The following is an 18,740-nucleotide window of genomic DNA, read 5'->3' on the forward strand; positions in this document are numbered from 1 at the left end:
CTCCAGCACAGCCCTCCATACCGATACACCTGGAGATCACCGCAGCAGACAGAATCACAAATCGACCACGTTCTGATTGATGGACGGCACTTCTCCGACATTATCGACGTCAGGACCTATCGTGGCGGTTCATCTGGTGATGGTTAAACTGCGCCAAAAACTCTCCGTCGTCAACAACGTACGGTACCAACGGCCGCCGTGGTATGACCTAAAGCGGCTTAAGCAACCGGATGTCACAACTGCGTACGCACAGCACCTTGAGGCTGCTTTACCGGAAGAGTGTGAGTTGGATGAGGACTACTGGAGAACAGTGAAAGCAGCCACCACCAATGCAGCTGAGAGCAACGTCGGGTACGTGGGACGGAGTCGACGGAACGATTGGTTCGACGAGGAGTGCCAGGAGGTTTTGAAGGAGAAGAATGCAGCGCGGGCGGTCATGCTGCAGCAAGGGACCCGGCAGAACGAGGAACGTTATAGACGGAAACGGCAACAGCAGACCCGCCTCTTTCGGGAGAAAAAAAGCCGCCTGGAGGAGACGGAGTGTGAGGAGATGAAACAGCTGTGCCAGTCTCAAGGAACACGTAAGTTCTATCAGAAGCTCAACGCATCCCGCAACGGCTTCGTGCCGCGAGCCGAGGTATGCAGGGATAAGAATGGGAGCATTTTGACGGACGAGCGTGAGGTGATCACAAGGTGGAAGCAGCACTTCGACGAACACCTGAATGGCGCTGAGAGCACAGGTAATGAAGAACGGGACAACGGAGGAAATGCCTTCGTCAGTACTGCGGACGATGGAAACCAATCAGCCCCCACTTTGAGGGATGTTAAGGATGCCATTCACCAGCTCAAGAACAACAAAGCTGCTGATAAGGATGGTATCGGCGCTGAACTCATAAAGATGGGCCCGGAGAGGCTGGCCATTTGTCTGCACCGGCTGATAGGCACAATCTGGGAAACAGAACAGCTACCGGATGAGTGGAAGGCAGGGGTTATATGCATCATCTACAAGAAAGGCGACAAGTTAGATTGTGAGAACTTTTGACCGATCACCATTCTAAATGCGGCCTGCAAAGTATTATCCCAGATCATCTTCTGTCCTATGTCACCAGTAGTAAACGAGTTCGTGAGAAGTTATCAAGCCGGTTTCGTTGACGGCCGGTCGACAACGGACCAGATCTTTAGTGTACGGCAAATCCTCCAAAAATGTGGTGAACACCAGGACCCAACGCATCACCTTTTCATTGATTTCAAGGCGGCATACGATAGTATCGACCGCGTAAAGCTATGGAAAATCATGGACGAGAACAGCTTTCCCGGGAATCTCACGAGACTGATAAGAGCGACGATGGAAGGTGTGTAAAATTGTGTGAAGGTTTCAGGCGAACATTCCAGTTTGTTTGGATCCCGCCAGGGACAACGACAAGGTGATGGACTTTCGTGCCTATTGTTCAATATTGCGCTAGATTGTGTTATGCGGAGAGCCGGGCTTAACAGCCGGGGAACGATTTTTACGAGATCTAGTTAATTTGTTTGCTTCGCGGATGATATGGACATTGTCGGCAAAACATTTGAAAAGGTGGCAGACCTGTACACCCGCCTGAAACGCGAGGCAGCAAAGGTTGGATTGGTGGTGAATGCGGCCAAGACAAAGTACATGTTGGCTGGTGAGGCCGAACGCGACAGGGCTCACCTAGGTAGCAGTGTTACGATAGACGGGGATATATTCGAGGTAGTCGACGAGTTCGTCTACCTTGGATTCTTGCTGACGGCTGACAATAACGTTAGCCGTGAAATACGGAGGCGCATCATCAGTGGCCTCCACAAGAAACTACGGTCAAAAAAGATTCACACCCGCTTCATATGTACCATGTACAAAACGCTCATAAGGCCGATAGTACTCTACGGGCATGAGACGTGAACGAAAATCGAGAAGTACTTGCAAGCACTTGGAGTCTTCGAACGCCGAGTGCTAAGGACGATCTTTGGCGGTGTGCAGGAAAACGTTGTGTGGCGGCGAAGAATGAACCACGAGCTCGCTCAACTCTACGGCGAGCCCAGTATCCAGAAGTTGGCCAAAGCTGGAAGGATACGATGGGCAGGGCATGTTGCAAGAATGCCGGACAGCAACCCTGCAAAGATTGTGTTCGCTTCGGACCCGGTTGGTACAAGAAGGCGTGGAGCGCAGCGAGCTAGACGGGCGGATCAAGTGCGCATCGATTTGGCGAGCGTGGGGCAGAACCGAGGATGAAGTGATGCGACCACGAACCGAGTACACCCGATTCTGTTTTTGCACGGATTTTTTTTACACGGCCGTGCAAAAAAAGTTTCCATACATTTTTTTCCGCCAAAACCTTATTTTTGCATGAAACTTCGAGAACTGGTGTTACTTTTTTTACACGGTTTTTGAAATTTTGAACTGAAAACTTTTTTTGCACGGTACGCATCCCCCGTGCAAAAACAGAATCGGGTGTATTGTGGCGTGAAATTGTTGATTCAGTGTTATCTGTTTAGATGTTAACTAAATAAATTAAATATCTCTGTTTTGTATTTCAACAGTTGTGTGAATGGGGACTTTAACCTGGCGGTCATTCGTCTCTATATATCTCCATATGTCGAGAGCACAGCGAGTAGCAACGGAACTAGTTCAGCCGGAGGTAGAATTCCCAGGAAATTGTAGAGCTTGATTCAGGCACAAGAGTTCACTTTAGTTCACTTGACGTTAAACACAAAAACATTTATTAAAATTCTCGTTATTTCACTTCGCTAATTCAACTAAATTTATTTTACACTAGTTCAATTAATAATTTCGATAATTCAAATTCACTTCGAAGGAATTTTCAGAGTGTCCTACGATCCACTTCTCGTGATGGCGCCGAGATGGTGCTTTGCGGCAAAAAAGAGAACGATATTCGTTGCTCGTTCTCCTTTTATAGAAGGGTGTCCCGGAAGATGGTTGAACGCCATGATAAACTTAAATCCCCTTTTGGGCTTTTATCGCTGTCGACGAACTGGGGATATCTCCAAAGTTAATTGCGCTTTTGACGTATAGGCGGCGTGCAACTTCTCCTTTTCGTGTCAAGCAGAGCATACACGAACATATTGGCCCCTCAGAAACAGCGTTTCTGCCAAACCCTTCGACGATCGATATTCCCTTTCATTCTCCTTGTATGACAGCTGGTTGGTGACGGATGACTTGCATACTCCAGGGACGATTTGTTTTGGTTGATCGTTACAACGAAAATTGGATGCTGTAAAATGGATCATTGAAGGTAGTTTTTGTCAGTGCTCACCGCAACAAAACAAAGGCGCTACTGTATATGGGAATTAACATTGTGACATTATTGCTGTTCTGTCAAACACACAAGGCTACGGTGGCGCTATCTATGCTTTGCATAGCGGCAGTTTTGGTTATTTTAATGATCCATTAAGACCCGGTAGCGGGTTTTGAGACGAATAATTTACTTGGACAGGTGCTTACCGTGTCCTTCATTATAGAAGGCCTTGATTATTTTTAACTTTTAGGTGTTTCCCCCGGTTTGGAGAAGGAATTCCGTGGCGATCATTTCGGTTGTTGCAGTTTCTGGTCTGGTGATGATTGTGCCCCAAATATGAGCGAAGAAAACCAATAGAACGAGCGGAGAAACATCTCTGGTGAACAAAGTGAAAACGAAGAAAAGGGATTTTCGTAGTTCATAGTTCAACGTTACATATAATCAGCGCATATAAAAAAACTGAAACAATAACGAGTTTACTAACACAAATTTTCAACTATCCAAACGCAAGTTTCGTTGATACGAGTGGTTCTACTTAAAGCTAAATCGTAATTCATAAATGCAGTATTCACGGGCAGTGATTGTCACGTTTCAGTCACATCATTTCAGTTGCACTCTGTAACAGATTTTGAATAATGTTAGGTTATCTGTGTACTAGAACTATAAGATATGGGTACCTACTTCTTCTGGAACCCGAACATCGAAAGCTTGCTCTGGTTTGGTCCAACGCCCTTCAGATTTTTGTTCTTGGAGAGTCCTACCCGTCGACAGGTGACTTTCTTCTGACTACTTCCGCTGCTAGTTCGTCCAATAATAGTCGCTGGCTTCGATTCAACAGACAAATCTTGACTGGAATCCTGTTCTTCGTCATCTTTAATCTCTATAACGTCCTCTTCAGTAATATCAACTTTCTCAGCACTCAATCGCATCGGTTCCTTTTTGCTGAACAAGGACAATCGAGATGTGGACCTCATCTGCTCCGATTGGTTTTCCTTCTGTGATGAGCTTAATCCTTCCTCGGGTTCCTCCACGAATCCACTGTCCAGTTTCTCTACGCTACGTTCTCCCTTCACCGGAGGAGCTGGAGAACAGCTATCTCCACTATGCAGCGAAGGTCGCTGCTTTTTGGGAGTCTTTTCCCCTCTGGCTTCCGGCGAGAGTAGGTATATGTTTGCCGTTTGAGTGGGACTCCCGGTTTCCTCCTGGTACGGATCCTGAACCATGGGTTCGCTTTCATTGGCGGAAGACGATTCCGGAGGATTACTAACGGTAGTCGTCACTTGCGAGGACGATGAAACCGAAAAGAATCGACTGATGACCTTCTGGCCGTCGCAAGCTATTACGGTCCGTTTGAAGCGACTAAGCTTTTCCGTCTTGGATCGCACTTGCATGGTGGGTCTGGAATCGTACTCGATCTTCTTCACCGGGCTTATCTGGCGCAGGAGGGAGCTATTTTCCGAGGTGAGTTTTATGGGAGATTTCAGCGTGTTCGAGTCCGGTGATTGTTCCTGGATTGGGACCGGGGCTATGGATTTAACCTGAAAGGAATAAATCTTAACTTTCTGTCTGTGCCAAAAAAAGTTACATTGCCTGTGTCATGGGGTCAGATTGACCATACATTCAAATCGTGATAACTTCACGAAATTTCTTAAAAACATGGGACAATTATGAAATGAGGAACGTCGCCGTGCACATATGCAGATTGACCACAGAACACCGACAAAGGGTTAATAGGACCCGGAACATTTTTTTGCAATGTTACTTACATGAAAAGGATTCCTCCTGGGAGGACTCTTATTTTCCCGTATCCCATCCACGTCGATTGTCTTCTTCTGCTGTAAGGTCATTGTAGTTAGACAAAGCCGTTTCGGTGGAGGCTGTTCATCCCTCGGTAGAATTCCGTACGACTGCAGTACGTCGTCAATTGACTCCTTGTCCCCTTCTTCTTCAACTTTCGAATTAGATATCGATCTTCTCTCCAGATCGAACACATTCCGCACCTTTATCTCCTCGCGGATTTCGAGGTGCTTCTTAATCTTACGCCCCTCATAGGAACCTCTCCAAATGCTGGGATGCTTAGTCACGGCTGTCTGATTCCAGTTGGAGGTTTGACCTCCCGTCGCTTGGCAGTCCGGACTGTCCGGATGCCAGTTGTCCAATCGCTTCATGGAAAAGGGATTCAGGTTCCCCAGAGCCAACTCCAAAGCTGTTTCGTCGTCTAGGAAGTTTCCAGAATTACAACAGAGATCTGGATCGGTTCCCATATCTGAAGGTTCGTTGAGTCGCGCTTGCTTCCGTTCTACTGGATCGAAAACTACCATGTGCTTGAAGGTAGCATCCGCTTTCATGAATTCCTCCTTGTACTGTTCGGACACCTCCAGCTGTCTCATGTTCAGATAGGCAGGAATTTTCGACAGAGCCCTGCGGATGTCCGTATCTTCCGTCGTCAAGACAAACTTCTTTGCCTTGGCCAATCCGATTCCTGGGAGCGATTCCAGATAGTCACACCCGGAAAGGATGCACATGTAACGAAACTTATCGAATGTGTACTTTTCCTCCTTACAGCCCATGGCCAGGTACAACTTCTCCGCTTCGATCATCAACCCGGTCCCGGTCAGATCCAGCTTGAACAGCACCTGTAAGATTATTTTTGTTTTAATAATTTTAGTTGTTGAATGTGTGATTATTTATGAGAATATTAGGGTAACGGTCGTATTTTGGACCCCCTAAGGATGTGATTTTAGTTTTTTGTCCCAATTAATTAATTGCACAGCGTAACTAAGTCAAATAACATGCTAAAATGTGGAGAAAAACTTCCTCTACGAGATAAAAATGCCCAAACGGTCATGTAGGATCCAAGAAACATCGAAAATAATTGAATTGTGAAGCAGTGTTTTTTATTATTTTGGACACACCAATATATTTTGGACCCTCAAAGTATATATTTTGGACCCCCGGCATTTTTTATCATTTGGCGACAAAGCTCACGGCACCGGTTGTATAATATGCTTGCCCATAGTCTAATCAATCGATTGACAATGGAAACCCGAAGGAACTCTACGCTTTTAGTTCAGAAACTTGAAAAAAGTTTTTGTTTACATTTGAAAAATTTCTGACGGCTTCAATTTATGTGTGTAACGTGTTGTAACGGTTGCATGGATGAAGCGATAAAATTAAATTAATTTCAGATAAAATAAACACATTTTCTATGTTAAAACGGTTGATGCAAGTGCGGAATAGTCCAATCCTTCCAAATGGCATGCGAATTGAGTTGGTCTTTCGATTTAAACTGGGAAATTTCTAGGAAAATGGCCCAGGGGGTCCAAAATATATAGAGGTCCAAAATATATTGGTTACCCTATATTGTATGAGCCGTTACGTTTGAGCCTATCCTCTCCCTCCCCCTTAATTAGCAGAGATATGTCTGAAATTTACTCTGTTGTCGGAATTTCTATTGTAATTTCAGAAATTATATAAATATCTCGCCCAGATTTTTTTTTGTATGTTATTCAGTTGGAGCTGCCTGACAGCTTAACTTGTCAAGGCTGAACCCTCGGTTTGGCTTTTGCCAAGTTTCCCCTCTACCAGGACCAATACTCAGACGGACTAGGCTATGGTGCCCACATGAACACTGTTTTAAAAGACAATTTACACCGTCTTCAGCACTTAAGCTGCACAGACTGAACGATCACTAACATTAGACAACGGACAACACGAAACACCCAGTAGCCCAGTGATGAATTTTTCGTTTGACGAAAAGTTTTCACCGACTGAAGTGGGAATCGAACCCACACTACATGGCAACATACGTCTAGACGACTGACGCCGCTAACCGCAAGGCCACGAAGCCTTGCCTTATTAGTATTGTGACGTGATAGTTTTTTGAAAAATACCCATATTCCCTTGCTTCTGAGAAAAGGAAGCATTGTGAAAATCAGCAGCTCCATCAGAATTTGTTTGAAATAGTATTGTAGTAGTGTCATTACTAATACTGTCTAGTCGAAATGGTTTTGAATAAATTGTAATTTAAGTGCTATTCTGATTACTCATGTCTTTTACGTAAGATTAGGTCCTTAAATGTCAATTGTCGTCAAGTCTTAACAAAATTAGGCTATTTAGTAGTAGTTCAAGTTAATTTCATTTTTTGTTATTAAAAGTATTTATTCTCGCGTTGAGTATCATACAGGCGTATCTGCAGTGATCGATTTCTCTTCGTCGATTTTCTCTTTCGATAAGTACAAGAAAATTAATCAATTTTCGAAATATTTTACGACGCAGCACGATTAAGTACGATGAGTTCTTTCTACTGAATCGAAAATAGCAGCCGAAAACGGTCACCCGTCGAAGTAATTAGCTAAAGAGAAAATCGATGAAGAGAAATCGATCATTGCAGTTACGCCCTTATGATACTGAACGCGAGTATTGGTCATTACGTTCGTATATCCTTAAAGAAAAAAGTCACTTTCCTTGTCTGTTCAATTTCTCGAAACTAGCAAGTGTACCCTAATGATCTATCTCAGCGTCTTACTTTCCATAGTCATTTTTATAGTGAATATTTAAGGGTAAAGTTACCTTAGGCTTCTATAACAGTCTCTTACAAGATTCACTTTTCGCAATGCTTCACAACGCCTACTTTCTACTTGTAAATTTTGCGAAAATGAAGCTGGAATTAGATTATTTATACCGTTGTTACAAAAGAGGTTTGTCTTTTTATGGAATGTATTTTTTTTTTGTCGGTAGCGATAGGGGTAGTACTGGCACTCTTAATCTGCCCTAAGCTCCTTCCCAGCATTTGCTTTTAGCCTCTATTGCGTTCATCACACAGACGTTCCTAAGCAATGTTGCTCAAATGGTCACTGCGTACCCTAGCAGCAATCAGCCCTTACCGTAGTTTTGCAGTCTAGTACTTTAGACTACTATCAAACTATGATGTGCCTGAAATGCTACTAGAGTGGTTAAAGTGAAGAACGAAATAGTTTTATTAGAAGGTCCTCATTCCCCATTTCATTTCATCACTCACTATCGTCACTTTTATTTTCGACACTATCACGTATTTCACCGATTATCACTCATCAACTTTCGTAATACACTTCAGATATACTTTCCATTATATCACTTTTCACATCACACCATTTTCATATAAATTCATTGTTATTAGCATTTACCATCTGTTAGCATTACTAAGTAATTAAAAGATATTCAATTAAAATGTTTCATTATTTTTGTTGCTGTAGAGTCATTACTATTCAAACTACAATTTAGCACTGTCAACAAAGTTACAGTAAAACAAAATCACTTCGATCCATTTTTCTGCACTCGAAGTCATTATTAACACTTTTATCATGCATGTTTGAAGAACTAGGCAATAATATTTATATTTAGAGAAATGATTGCAAAATGTATTATGGTCTTTATTAAATTAGTAGAGTTCACATCATTATACATCATCATTATTATATTTCTAACAAAACTATCAGAATCACTTCCAATTTCATTTTTAAATTTTCATCACCATATATTTTATTATACACACACCATTAGCACCAACACAATCACTAAATTTAATAACAACAAGTGTTACGCGCAGTTCCACCAAACACCCATTCTTATGTTGCATTATAAAACGATTGATCACACGTTAGCTTCGAAACTTAACAACCATTACTGATTAGTACAAAGGATGCTACAGCTCGTGGTAAACGAACTGAACCATCAACAACCAGCACTGGTTTATAAGTAACTAATGAGCCCTGGCGGTCCCTCCGTTCGAAGAGGACCTGATAATATGCCGAAACATATTAACAGATCCTCCGCCTGAATGCAGTCGTTTCTTGATCATGAAATCATGAACCGTTAGAGGTGTGCCAAAGTATTGGGAAGGTGATATGTTTCACAGACGGGTATTATTATGGTGCACCTTCTACTTTGGCACCGTCAAACCCTGTGATCGTGGCCAGGAAGGTTTGTCTTTTTATGGCAATGTAAAAACCATATTAAAATAAGATTGTCCCCACTTATTTCTACTCAGTGAATCTACTAGTCATTTTCCTCAGAGTAATATTCCCTACGTCGCACAGTGCTTCCAAGGGCCTAAATTCGTGATCGAAAATGTTTTGCACCAGAAAAGTTGGTTGTATGGTGTCTTCAGAGAAGTTGTTCGGGATGTTGAAGCCCTTCTTAAGAAAGAATTATTTTTGTGGTGAATCCACCTAGCAGTGAGATAGATTTTCACTTTTTTGCAAAAGAGGAGATACAACAATGGTGTCTTCGGCAAAGTTGTAGATAATTTCACTACATAAAAATTTGCTGAAGACACTTTAGCTCTATCTATTGAATTCTAAGAGATATGGGTAATTTTTTGTGAACGACCCCTTAAAACTAGTTTTTTCGATATATCTCTTTCTGGGTATTTTTGAGATTTTTCACATGTTCTACAAAGTTGTTTTAATTGATAAAATACGCTTTTCTTTAGAAAACATAAAAAATGTATCTCTTATGTTTTCGGAGTTATATAATATTTTATGTCGAAAAATCGACTATTTCACCTTCCTATAACATTTACAGGGGCAAATTGGGGCAACATTTTTAGCTTGCATATAAAAGAGTAACTCAATAGCTATCAAATCCATGGTAACTGACACGTGGCACTGCGTTCCTTGCCTACAAAATATGTTCTGTAAAATATTGAAAAATTAAAATTGTGCAGCTTTTAATACCGTTTATTTTTTAAATACGCCATTTTTCAGGGCTGAGTGACAATTTTGAGGTCTTTTACGCAATGATATATTCGGTTTGGCTAATGCTGATATTGCCTAAGATAGGATATCTTGATACCAAACGTCATAATTCTCATTTACAGTGAAAACTAGATGTATGAATTCTAAGAAATAGCCTTTATTACGTAACATCAGCTCTATACTGAACGTAGTATGAAGCACATAGAATAATGTTAGTAATTTATTTGCCTTAAAACGGAAGTCATCCTATTTAAGCTTAAAATAATAATAATATAAATGATAATAATAATAACAATAATAAAGAATATAATAATGTTTTCTTTAGTTTTGGTATTTTGCTCTTTTGCATTTACAAGAGAACATAATCTTTATAAATCTATCCATCTTTTTATATAAATAAAACTAAAGTGGCGTGACATACGAACTGAATGGCTTTCGAACGGACTATCATTTGTTACCATGAACTAGCTATAATTTCGCTGTTATTTGTATTTTTAAGAAAATTTAAAATAAGACCCTTTTTATATATTTCTGTGCGTTAATACAGTCGACTATCCACATCTCAATATGTTTGCCTATGTAGATTATTTCTTTGATCCTCTCTCTCAACAATTTCTTTCTCCATAAAAAGACTATCTTTTAACAAATATTATTACAAAAGTGTTCATATGATGATATGTAGTCTTAGGCGAATTGATTATCCACTGTGCTTAAAGTGAAACATATCGGAATCTAGAGATGGTCATCTCAATGACCGACTTATGTCATATCTCTGTCCGCATTCAAAAAGCACTTAACTGCACAAATATTTAATGAACAAGCATTATATTCTTATTTTATGCTTTCTACTAATGCACAAAGCTAAAATAAAAATCACTGTTGTTCGATGCCTACTTCGCCAGATTTGTGTCTTAAAAGTTTAAGTGCAATATTTACTTAAGATAACTTGCTATTTCACGTTAACAATATTCAAAAATATTTAGTATTTGAGAGATCACGTTTTTACAGTCATAACCGAATATAAATTATTTTTGTTCTATGGCTGTATCGATCATGTGACTCAAAGGCAAAGGGAGTCTATAGAAGCAAATGATGGAAACGAATAGAAGTATAGGCGTCGCAAGGGAGCGACAAGATTGAAATTTAATTAGGTGGTGAAAATTGAGCAAGCCATTTTAAAGTCAGTAAAGATCTATGGCTGTATCAGTCAAAAAAAAAAAAAAAATTAAAACAATCACGGTCGAAACCTTCTCCTATGTATATGAAATTTGGCTAATAAGAAAAATGCAGTTCTAACTGGATCATGTGGTGACTGGCGGGAAGAGCACACATGAAAGAGACAAATTCTCTGACTGCGTGTCAATTCCCAATATCAGACATCGATCGATAGAACCGTTCGGTTGATTGCCGTCAGTATAAGAGCACATTGAAGCCTCCTGTATTTTGCCTGTGTTGGTAGCAAAGCTCAAAGCTTTGAGCCAACCCTTTTCCAAAATACAGGACGCTTCGATGCTTACTGACTTTAAAATGGCTTGCTCAATTTTCACCACCTAATTAAATTTCAATCTTGTCGCTCCCTTGCGACGCCTATGCACCTATTCGTTTCCATCATTTGCTTCTATAGACTCCCTTTACCTTTGAGTCACATGACCGATACAGCCATAGAACAAAAATAATTTAAAACAATCACGGTCGAAACTTTCTCCTATGTATAACCGAATATATCATATTCTAGAAGACCTGATAATTTTCCACTCAGCCATGAAAAATGGGAACGGTTCATCTGGCTAAAAGCCATTTGGCATAAGGTCATTTGGCATAACCCCAATTGAAATAATGGCCATTTGTCATAACGGTCATTTCGCATAACTAGAATAAAATCTTTTCTTTCAAAATATACCTGTTCTTTATAAATGTGTTTATGTTAAATGACCATTATGCCAAATGACCGTTATGCCAAATGTCTTTTATGACAAACGGCTTGATGCCAGATGAACTTATGCCAAATGACCCAGACCCATGAAAGATGGCGTATTTAAAAAATACACGGTATTAAAACTGCATACTTTTAATTTTTCAACATTTTACGGGACATATTTTGTAGTCAAGGAACGCAGTGCCACGTGTCAGTTACCATGGATTTGATAGCTATTAAGTTACTCTTTTATATGCAAGCTAAAAATGTTGCTCCAATTTGCCCCTGTAAATGTTAGAGGAAGGTGAAATAGTCGATTTTCAACATAAAATATCATATAACTCCGAAAATATAAGAGATACATTTTTTGTGTCTCGTAAAGAAATGCGTATTTTATCAATTAAAACAACTTTGTAGAACATGTGAAAAAATCTCAAAAATACCCAGAAAGAGATATATCGAAAAAACTAGTTTTAAGGGGTCATTCACAAAAAATGACCCATATCTCTTGTTTTTTAATAGATAGAGCTAAAGTGTCTTCAGCAAATTTTCATGTAGTGAAATTATCTACAACTTTGCCGAAGACACCATTGTTGTATCTCCACTTTTGCAAAAAAGTGAAAATCTATCTCACTGCTATGTGGATTCATTACAAAAATAATTCTTTCTTAAGAAGGGCTTCAACATCCCGAACAACTTCTCTGAAGACACCATACCTCTACAACCATCTTTTCTGGTGCAAAACATTTTCGATCACGAATTTAGGCCCTTGGAAGCACTGTGCGTCGTACATGATAACGATGTGTCTAGCTAGCTAATAGTAAGAGTGGCTACGGATCATTCTGATTAGCAAAAGGCAAACTGGTCGTCACCAATAGTATTAATGTCCACTTCGAATAGATTAATTATTTGAAATGGGCATCAATTCTGTCAATGACGCAGAATGTCCGTTGGATCACATCCGAGATATTAATGCGTCTATGCCATATGAATTATGACGCGGCTTTAAGCAAAAAAAAAATGCCAAAATGTGATACCACCACTACAGGTTACGCCTTTGGTTTCCATCATATGGGCTAATGGATTATGCTTTCCCATCGCGGTCGCATAACCAAGGGGAGGGGAGTCTTTCAGTGGACTCATATCTGACTCAAAACGAATAGAATACATGGCCTCAAAACAGACTAAACGTTTCAAATATTAAATATCCAACCTCCGAGTGGGTTGGTGAGTCCCAGAGGGCAAGTAAACGGCATCAGAATGGATGTAAAGCAAATATACGACTTAGAATTTGATGTTATACAATCAACTCGTCATAACTCGATATCGTTGTAAAATTGCTTAGATAGATAAAAACCATTTGAGCGAGGTTATGATCTTTTGAAATTATCGATGGATCTGCATGGTGTCATTAATTAACATTAACACATTAATTAATTAACATTAACAATACTTCTTTTATTAACATAAATGATAATGATAAATTGCTGAAATAATGTGTCTAGAAGCATGATATTTTCACTAATTTGTAGCAAAATTTATTGCATTGAGGAATAACTACTTTGATTCACGAAGCTGGAACAAAAATTTGTTCCTCTAAGAAAAATTAAAAAACTTTCTATAATTTAAACGTTGACTTCAAGCATGTTATTGATACTATGAAATTGTGTAATTCGAGCAAATATCAGCTGCAAAATTTATGTTAAACTACATATTTAATGAGAATAATAAAATATATTGGAAATTTAAAATAAAAGTCGGATAAGTGATTTGTTTACAAAGTGCTATTGAAAAAGTTAACAAGTAAATTAATGCAAAAATCAACAGCATGTTAAGATAGCTGCAACCGAAAAATCATGTCAGAAGTAAAAGATGTACAGCAATCCAGTACGGTATTCCAAAATTGACTTGAATGTTCCGATTGCTCATCAAATATAATTAGATTTAACGAAAAATAATGTTTTAAATGAATTAGGATCAATCACAGTAATCTAGAAAATAACAGATCGTAGGAGTCAAGCATAGTCAGAAAAGTTTAATAGAGGAGAGAGGAAGGACATTAGGGGTCGTTCATAAATGACGTAGCTTTTTAGGGGGGAGGGGGGTATTCACGAATTTGTGACGAAGTGTGACGAGGGGGAGGGAGGGGTCCTAGCTAGTGGACGTAGCATTTTGAATCAAGACCGTAAAAAGAAAGGCGCTGAAAAAAATCGCATACAATTATTTTTTATGAAACTTCTTTTTTTTTTTACTTATAAACTTGGGTTATTCAAAACCTTCATATGACAAGATTGCAAAATTATCTATGGAACTTTAGATTTTCTTGATAAATGCAATCAAATAGATGTTTTGAGGCTTTAAATAATTATGTGAATATTATATTATATTCGTGTCCAAATTAATAAATTTATAAATAAACAAAATAAGTTCAATGAATTGATTAAAAACCAATGCTCTAACTACTTGGAGTACATTTTTTTTTTTTGCCATTTGTTAACATGACATAGAGTCAGCCGTTTTAGTTTTATCCATATTTTCTGTTGGGGCTTTATTTCTTCAAGAAAATAAAATATGCTTTTCTTGGCAAATATTACATTTAAAGCAAGATATTTATTCCGTGAATTATGCCTTCAATGTTGCAAAAGATATCCACCCAATCAACTCATCATTTGTTTTGATATATCAATGCTCTTGATGGAATAGCCTGAATATTGATGAGGATAATAGATTCGAGTGTTAACAAAATGGCCCTATCATTAAATTTTGTTAATAACTCGGTAATGTGAAAATTTTTTTTAACGGTTTCATTATAGGTTGTGTAAGATTATTTCATTATGGAAACGATAATGAAAATCAACTGAAATATTAATTATTTGTATTTGTATTTGTAAAATAATCGCTAAAATTTTCTAAACATTCCAAATATTTCAACTGTAATCTTTTATGTATTTGGCCACTGTTTGCTAAAATGATTTAAAATTGGATAATAATGACGATGATTCATTTCAAATTAGTATATTTTCTTGATCAGCTTCATTGAAATCTATTTCCTAACAACGAATAATTAAAAAAAACAATCCTCTAATATAACGAAATTTTTGTTCAATATATTATAAAATATATTGGACCCTAACTCGACAGTGACGAGCTTCATCAATCTAATCAATTTTTTTCACATTTTTTATAGTAAACTTGTTTTTTTATGGTAAGAACAGCAATATTAATATTATTTAGTCTATAAGAAACTGGACACCAAAACCAAGGAAAATGTTTATTTAAAACTTTTCCAAATTACTTTTGAGCGCTACTGTATATTAAACTGTTAGAATAGATTATCCTTTCATTTCAGTCAGTAATTAATATCGAACTTTGTAATGAACTTCTCAATTCCAATTTTTGGTTTTAACCCAGTCGCTAAGGAAAACAAATAAAAAATATGAGGGGGGGTGCTCGATATGCTACGTATTTTCCAGGGGGGAGTACCAGTATTTGTGACGAAATGCTACGAGGGGGGAGGTGGGTGTAAAAAATCAGCGAAAAAATGCTACGTCATTTATGGACGGCCCCTTATAACACTCGTTGTTCTGATTTCAAGTTTCATCAATTTGTTCGTATGTCGTCAAGATCCTCTCCAATTCCTATAATATATTATGTCGTTCGAAGTCCCGCTTATCCTGTCCGTTCGTACATTTACAGTCCATTTGTTGGCCGTCTGCCAATAATACCATGGGAGGTCCCTACAAGTAGGGAAGATGTACCGGTATTCGCCATGTACCAGTTGTTCGCCACCCCGGCTTACATACCGTTTTACGACATATATGGTTGCCAATTGTTTAGTGTTTGCTAAATTGCTTTAAGATGATACGGAAACATTCTTGGAAACCGCAAAAAATTCTCAGAAAATAATGGTGTTCCTGATTCGCCACCCTCCATAAGAAATCAACGTAGGTGGCGAATCCAGGAACCGAAATTAAAATCGTGGCAAATACTGGTGCGAATAGTGCAGTATTTGCCACCCCCATTTTTAATACAAAAACAAAGTTTCTGGTAAGTTTTATTATTTTTCCTGCTGAGCATGGATTGAAAGCTTTCGTTTGATGTATTGCAGTAACCAAAGGTCTTTTGATGGTGCACCTCCCCTATAAATGCTGAAGACAAAATGTTAAGAAATTCAAACACAAGATTAACCTTTTAGTCGTCGCGCGGTTTGTCACCGTCAAAACCACCACGCTGATGCTGTGTACTACAAGCGAGGTTTCACCACCAGTGTTGCACAAAATATAACAGCATGACGACTGAAGTTTCGCTGGCGAATTATACTGAATACTGAAACAGTATTTGAAAAATCCAAACAATAGATGAACCTTCGTATCTAACACCCCCCGGGGGAGGCTACACTCATGTGGATGGATACCCTGGAATCAAGTCTGCCCAGTCTCCCCAGTCTCCCCTACGTATTATAACTCACCTTGCTACATCCGAACAGCATCAGATCCGAGTCCTCCGTAATCACAGCCTGCGCAATGCCCTTCCGATTTAGATAGGCCAACTGGGCGTCCGCTTCGTAGGGCGCCACAACGCAGTCCACATTCCTCCGCCGACATTCCTGGATCAACTGCAAAGCCATCTCGTGGGTAATGTCTACGCACCTCCGCAGGTAGCTCTTGGCCTCTTCCGTCTTACCCACCCGCAGCAATTCAGCAGCCCGTTTCCTGGAATTATCCCGGGACTCGCGCCGTTTGGCTTCGGTCATCGCCTTGGCCGGAAGGTGCCTTCCGTCGAACACCAGAATCGGTTTGATGTCGTGCGAAAGCAACATATTTACATACTTCAGGCAGTACTGGATGTGGACATCGGTTGGCTCCCCACGGGCCAGTTTGTCCGCACAGGCGAAGGCCCCTTTGTGCAACCAGCAGTAGCTGTCGATGGCCACGCATTGACCCCGGAGCTCTCGCAGGTGACATCGGCTGGAAGCTTTCTCCAGGAACGGAATCAAACCGGTGATTCCCATCGTTGGATGCTTTTCTTGAAATAAACTTTTGGTGCAGCACAATCAACGAACCATCACCTAATTATTGTTTGTATTTTTCTTGTTTTAACAGGTAACTATTGATGTAAAATAAAGAGGTTTTTCAGTTTTTGAGATTGCGAGAAAAGAAACCGCGGAACAGATTGTAAACAAAACTGACCCAAATTTTCTACTTCGCGCGCGCCGTCGTCGGTGTTAAGATGGATCAAACGAAAATGACGCTACGATCCACCTGGACTCGATTCACAGTAATGTTCACACATCAGTTGGAATTTGCTGCATGGGCAACTGTGGACTTGAAACACTGAACCAAAACGACATATGGCATTTTATGAGGCGTTTCAAATAAAGTTTCATTCACATATTTCAAACCACCGAAAATGGCAATTTTTCACACCCACCCTCCCCCTCGTAACGCTTTTTGTATGAACATTCCACAAATTTTATATGAGCCGTAAAATCAAGACGGCAACCAACCCACCCAGCCCATATCATATATCGCGTCTCCAGTTGAGAGCCGGAGTCATCGAAACGCAAAAACCGAATTGGTGATCAAAAGTGAGGTTAGGTGGCGAAAGTTTTTCAAATTATAATAATGTTTACGATTTCCTGTACCTTAAATTGCAAAAATCTTGTCGTTAAAATAATTGTGGTGATTTTTCTTCCAAAGTTATCACCACAAATTTTGATTGTTCTTTGTTTTTAATCGCTGACTAGTGCCCTTTATTGTGATGTAATTCGTATTGAAAATTTTCCTTGTTCAGTTTCGTGAAAGAACTGATCGCACTGTGAGCATCATATTTAGCGTTTTTATGTGGTACATCGTTAATTTGCGTAGTTTTTAACAGAAGTGACACAACAAGTGCTGGTTTTTATCCTTCCCGCCACTTGTATTGAGACTTGGAATTTTCATTTAAAAAAATTAAAATATTTTTTTTCGAACATTTTTTTTAATGAATGCTGAAGAAATGCGGAGAGAATTTCTGGAGAAATATAATAAGGAATCCCATGTCAAATTTATCGAGGAATTCTTGAAAAAGTTTATAAGTTTGATTTCATCGAACAATACCTGAAGAATTTTTAAAGCAATTCCTGAGAGTAATCCTGAATAAATTAAAAAAAAGGATTCTTATGAAAAGGTTTAGAATAAACGAAAAAAATGGCGTAGGAATTATTATACAGTTTCTTGAAAAAATGTCAAAACTCTGGAATAAACCTTAGTGGAAGAACTCATGTAGGATCTGTGCGAAATTTTCTAGAAATAATAAAGAATCAGTGGGAAAACAACTGGAGGACATCGTGGGATAATCGCTAGGATTTTTTTTTCAGGATAATCTCTGTGAAAATTACTTCAGGTTTTTTTAAACCTTTGTGGCAGCGGTGGAGTGCTCTAGGATTTTCTGGACAAAATCTGAAGAAATTTTTCTAGCATTCCTGGAAGTATTCCGGAAAAAAAAAACGATGGAAAAATTACTAGAATTCCTGAAGCATTCCTCGGTATCTGAGAAAAATATTATTAAGAACTCGTGGAATAATCGTGTCATAGTCTTTGTAGGTTTCTCTGGAGTCTCTAGAATTTGGCACCAGGATCCACTGCAAGCAGATTGAAAATGTGAGTTTAGCGACCATTTTGATTAAAATAGACACTTAAGAGACCTCAACCAAAAATAGACTTGCATTAAAATAGTGACCGAGACTATAAACAAATCTGCTAACCTTCAAACTATACTATTTTTGTATTTTTTCTCTTTTCCTTATTTATTTAAGTTTATTATTTTTGTAACAAA

General features: G+C 39.1%; 1 protein-coding gene across 1 annotated transcript; it reads right to left on the minus strand.

Moving 5' to 3' along the window:
- Nucleotides 1–3,680: 3,680 nt before the first annotated feature.
- On the minus strand, nt 3,681–17,147 carry LOC5567596 (exonuclease 1). The gene is made up of 4 exons (XM_001657523.2): nt 16,393–17,147; nt 5,039–5,908; nt 3,954–4,810; nt 3,681–3,888 (listed from the first exon to the last, which is right to left on the minus strand). Exons 1-4 carry the CDS (start codon nt 16,933–16,935, stop codon nt 3,873–3,875), a joined length of 2,286 nt encoding a protein of 761 aa, XP_001657573.2. The 5' UTR covers nt 16,936–17,147; the 3' UTR covers nt 3,681–3,872.
- Between the last annotated feature and the right edge of the window lie 1,593 nt (nt 17,148–18,740).

Source organism: Aedes aegypti, chromosome 1 (genome assembly GCF_002204515.2).
Source record: "Aedes aegypti strain LVP_AGWG chromosome 1, AaegL5.0 Primary Assembly, whole genome shotgun sequence".
Taxonomy (NCBI): Eukaryota; Metazoa; Arthropoda; class Insecta; order Diptera; family Culicidae; genus Aedes; species Aedes aegypti.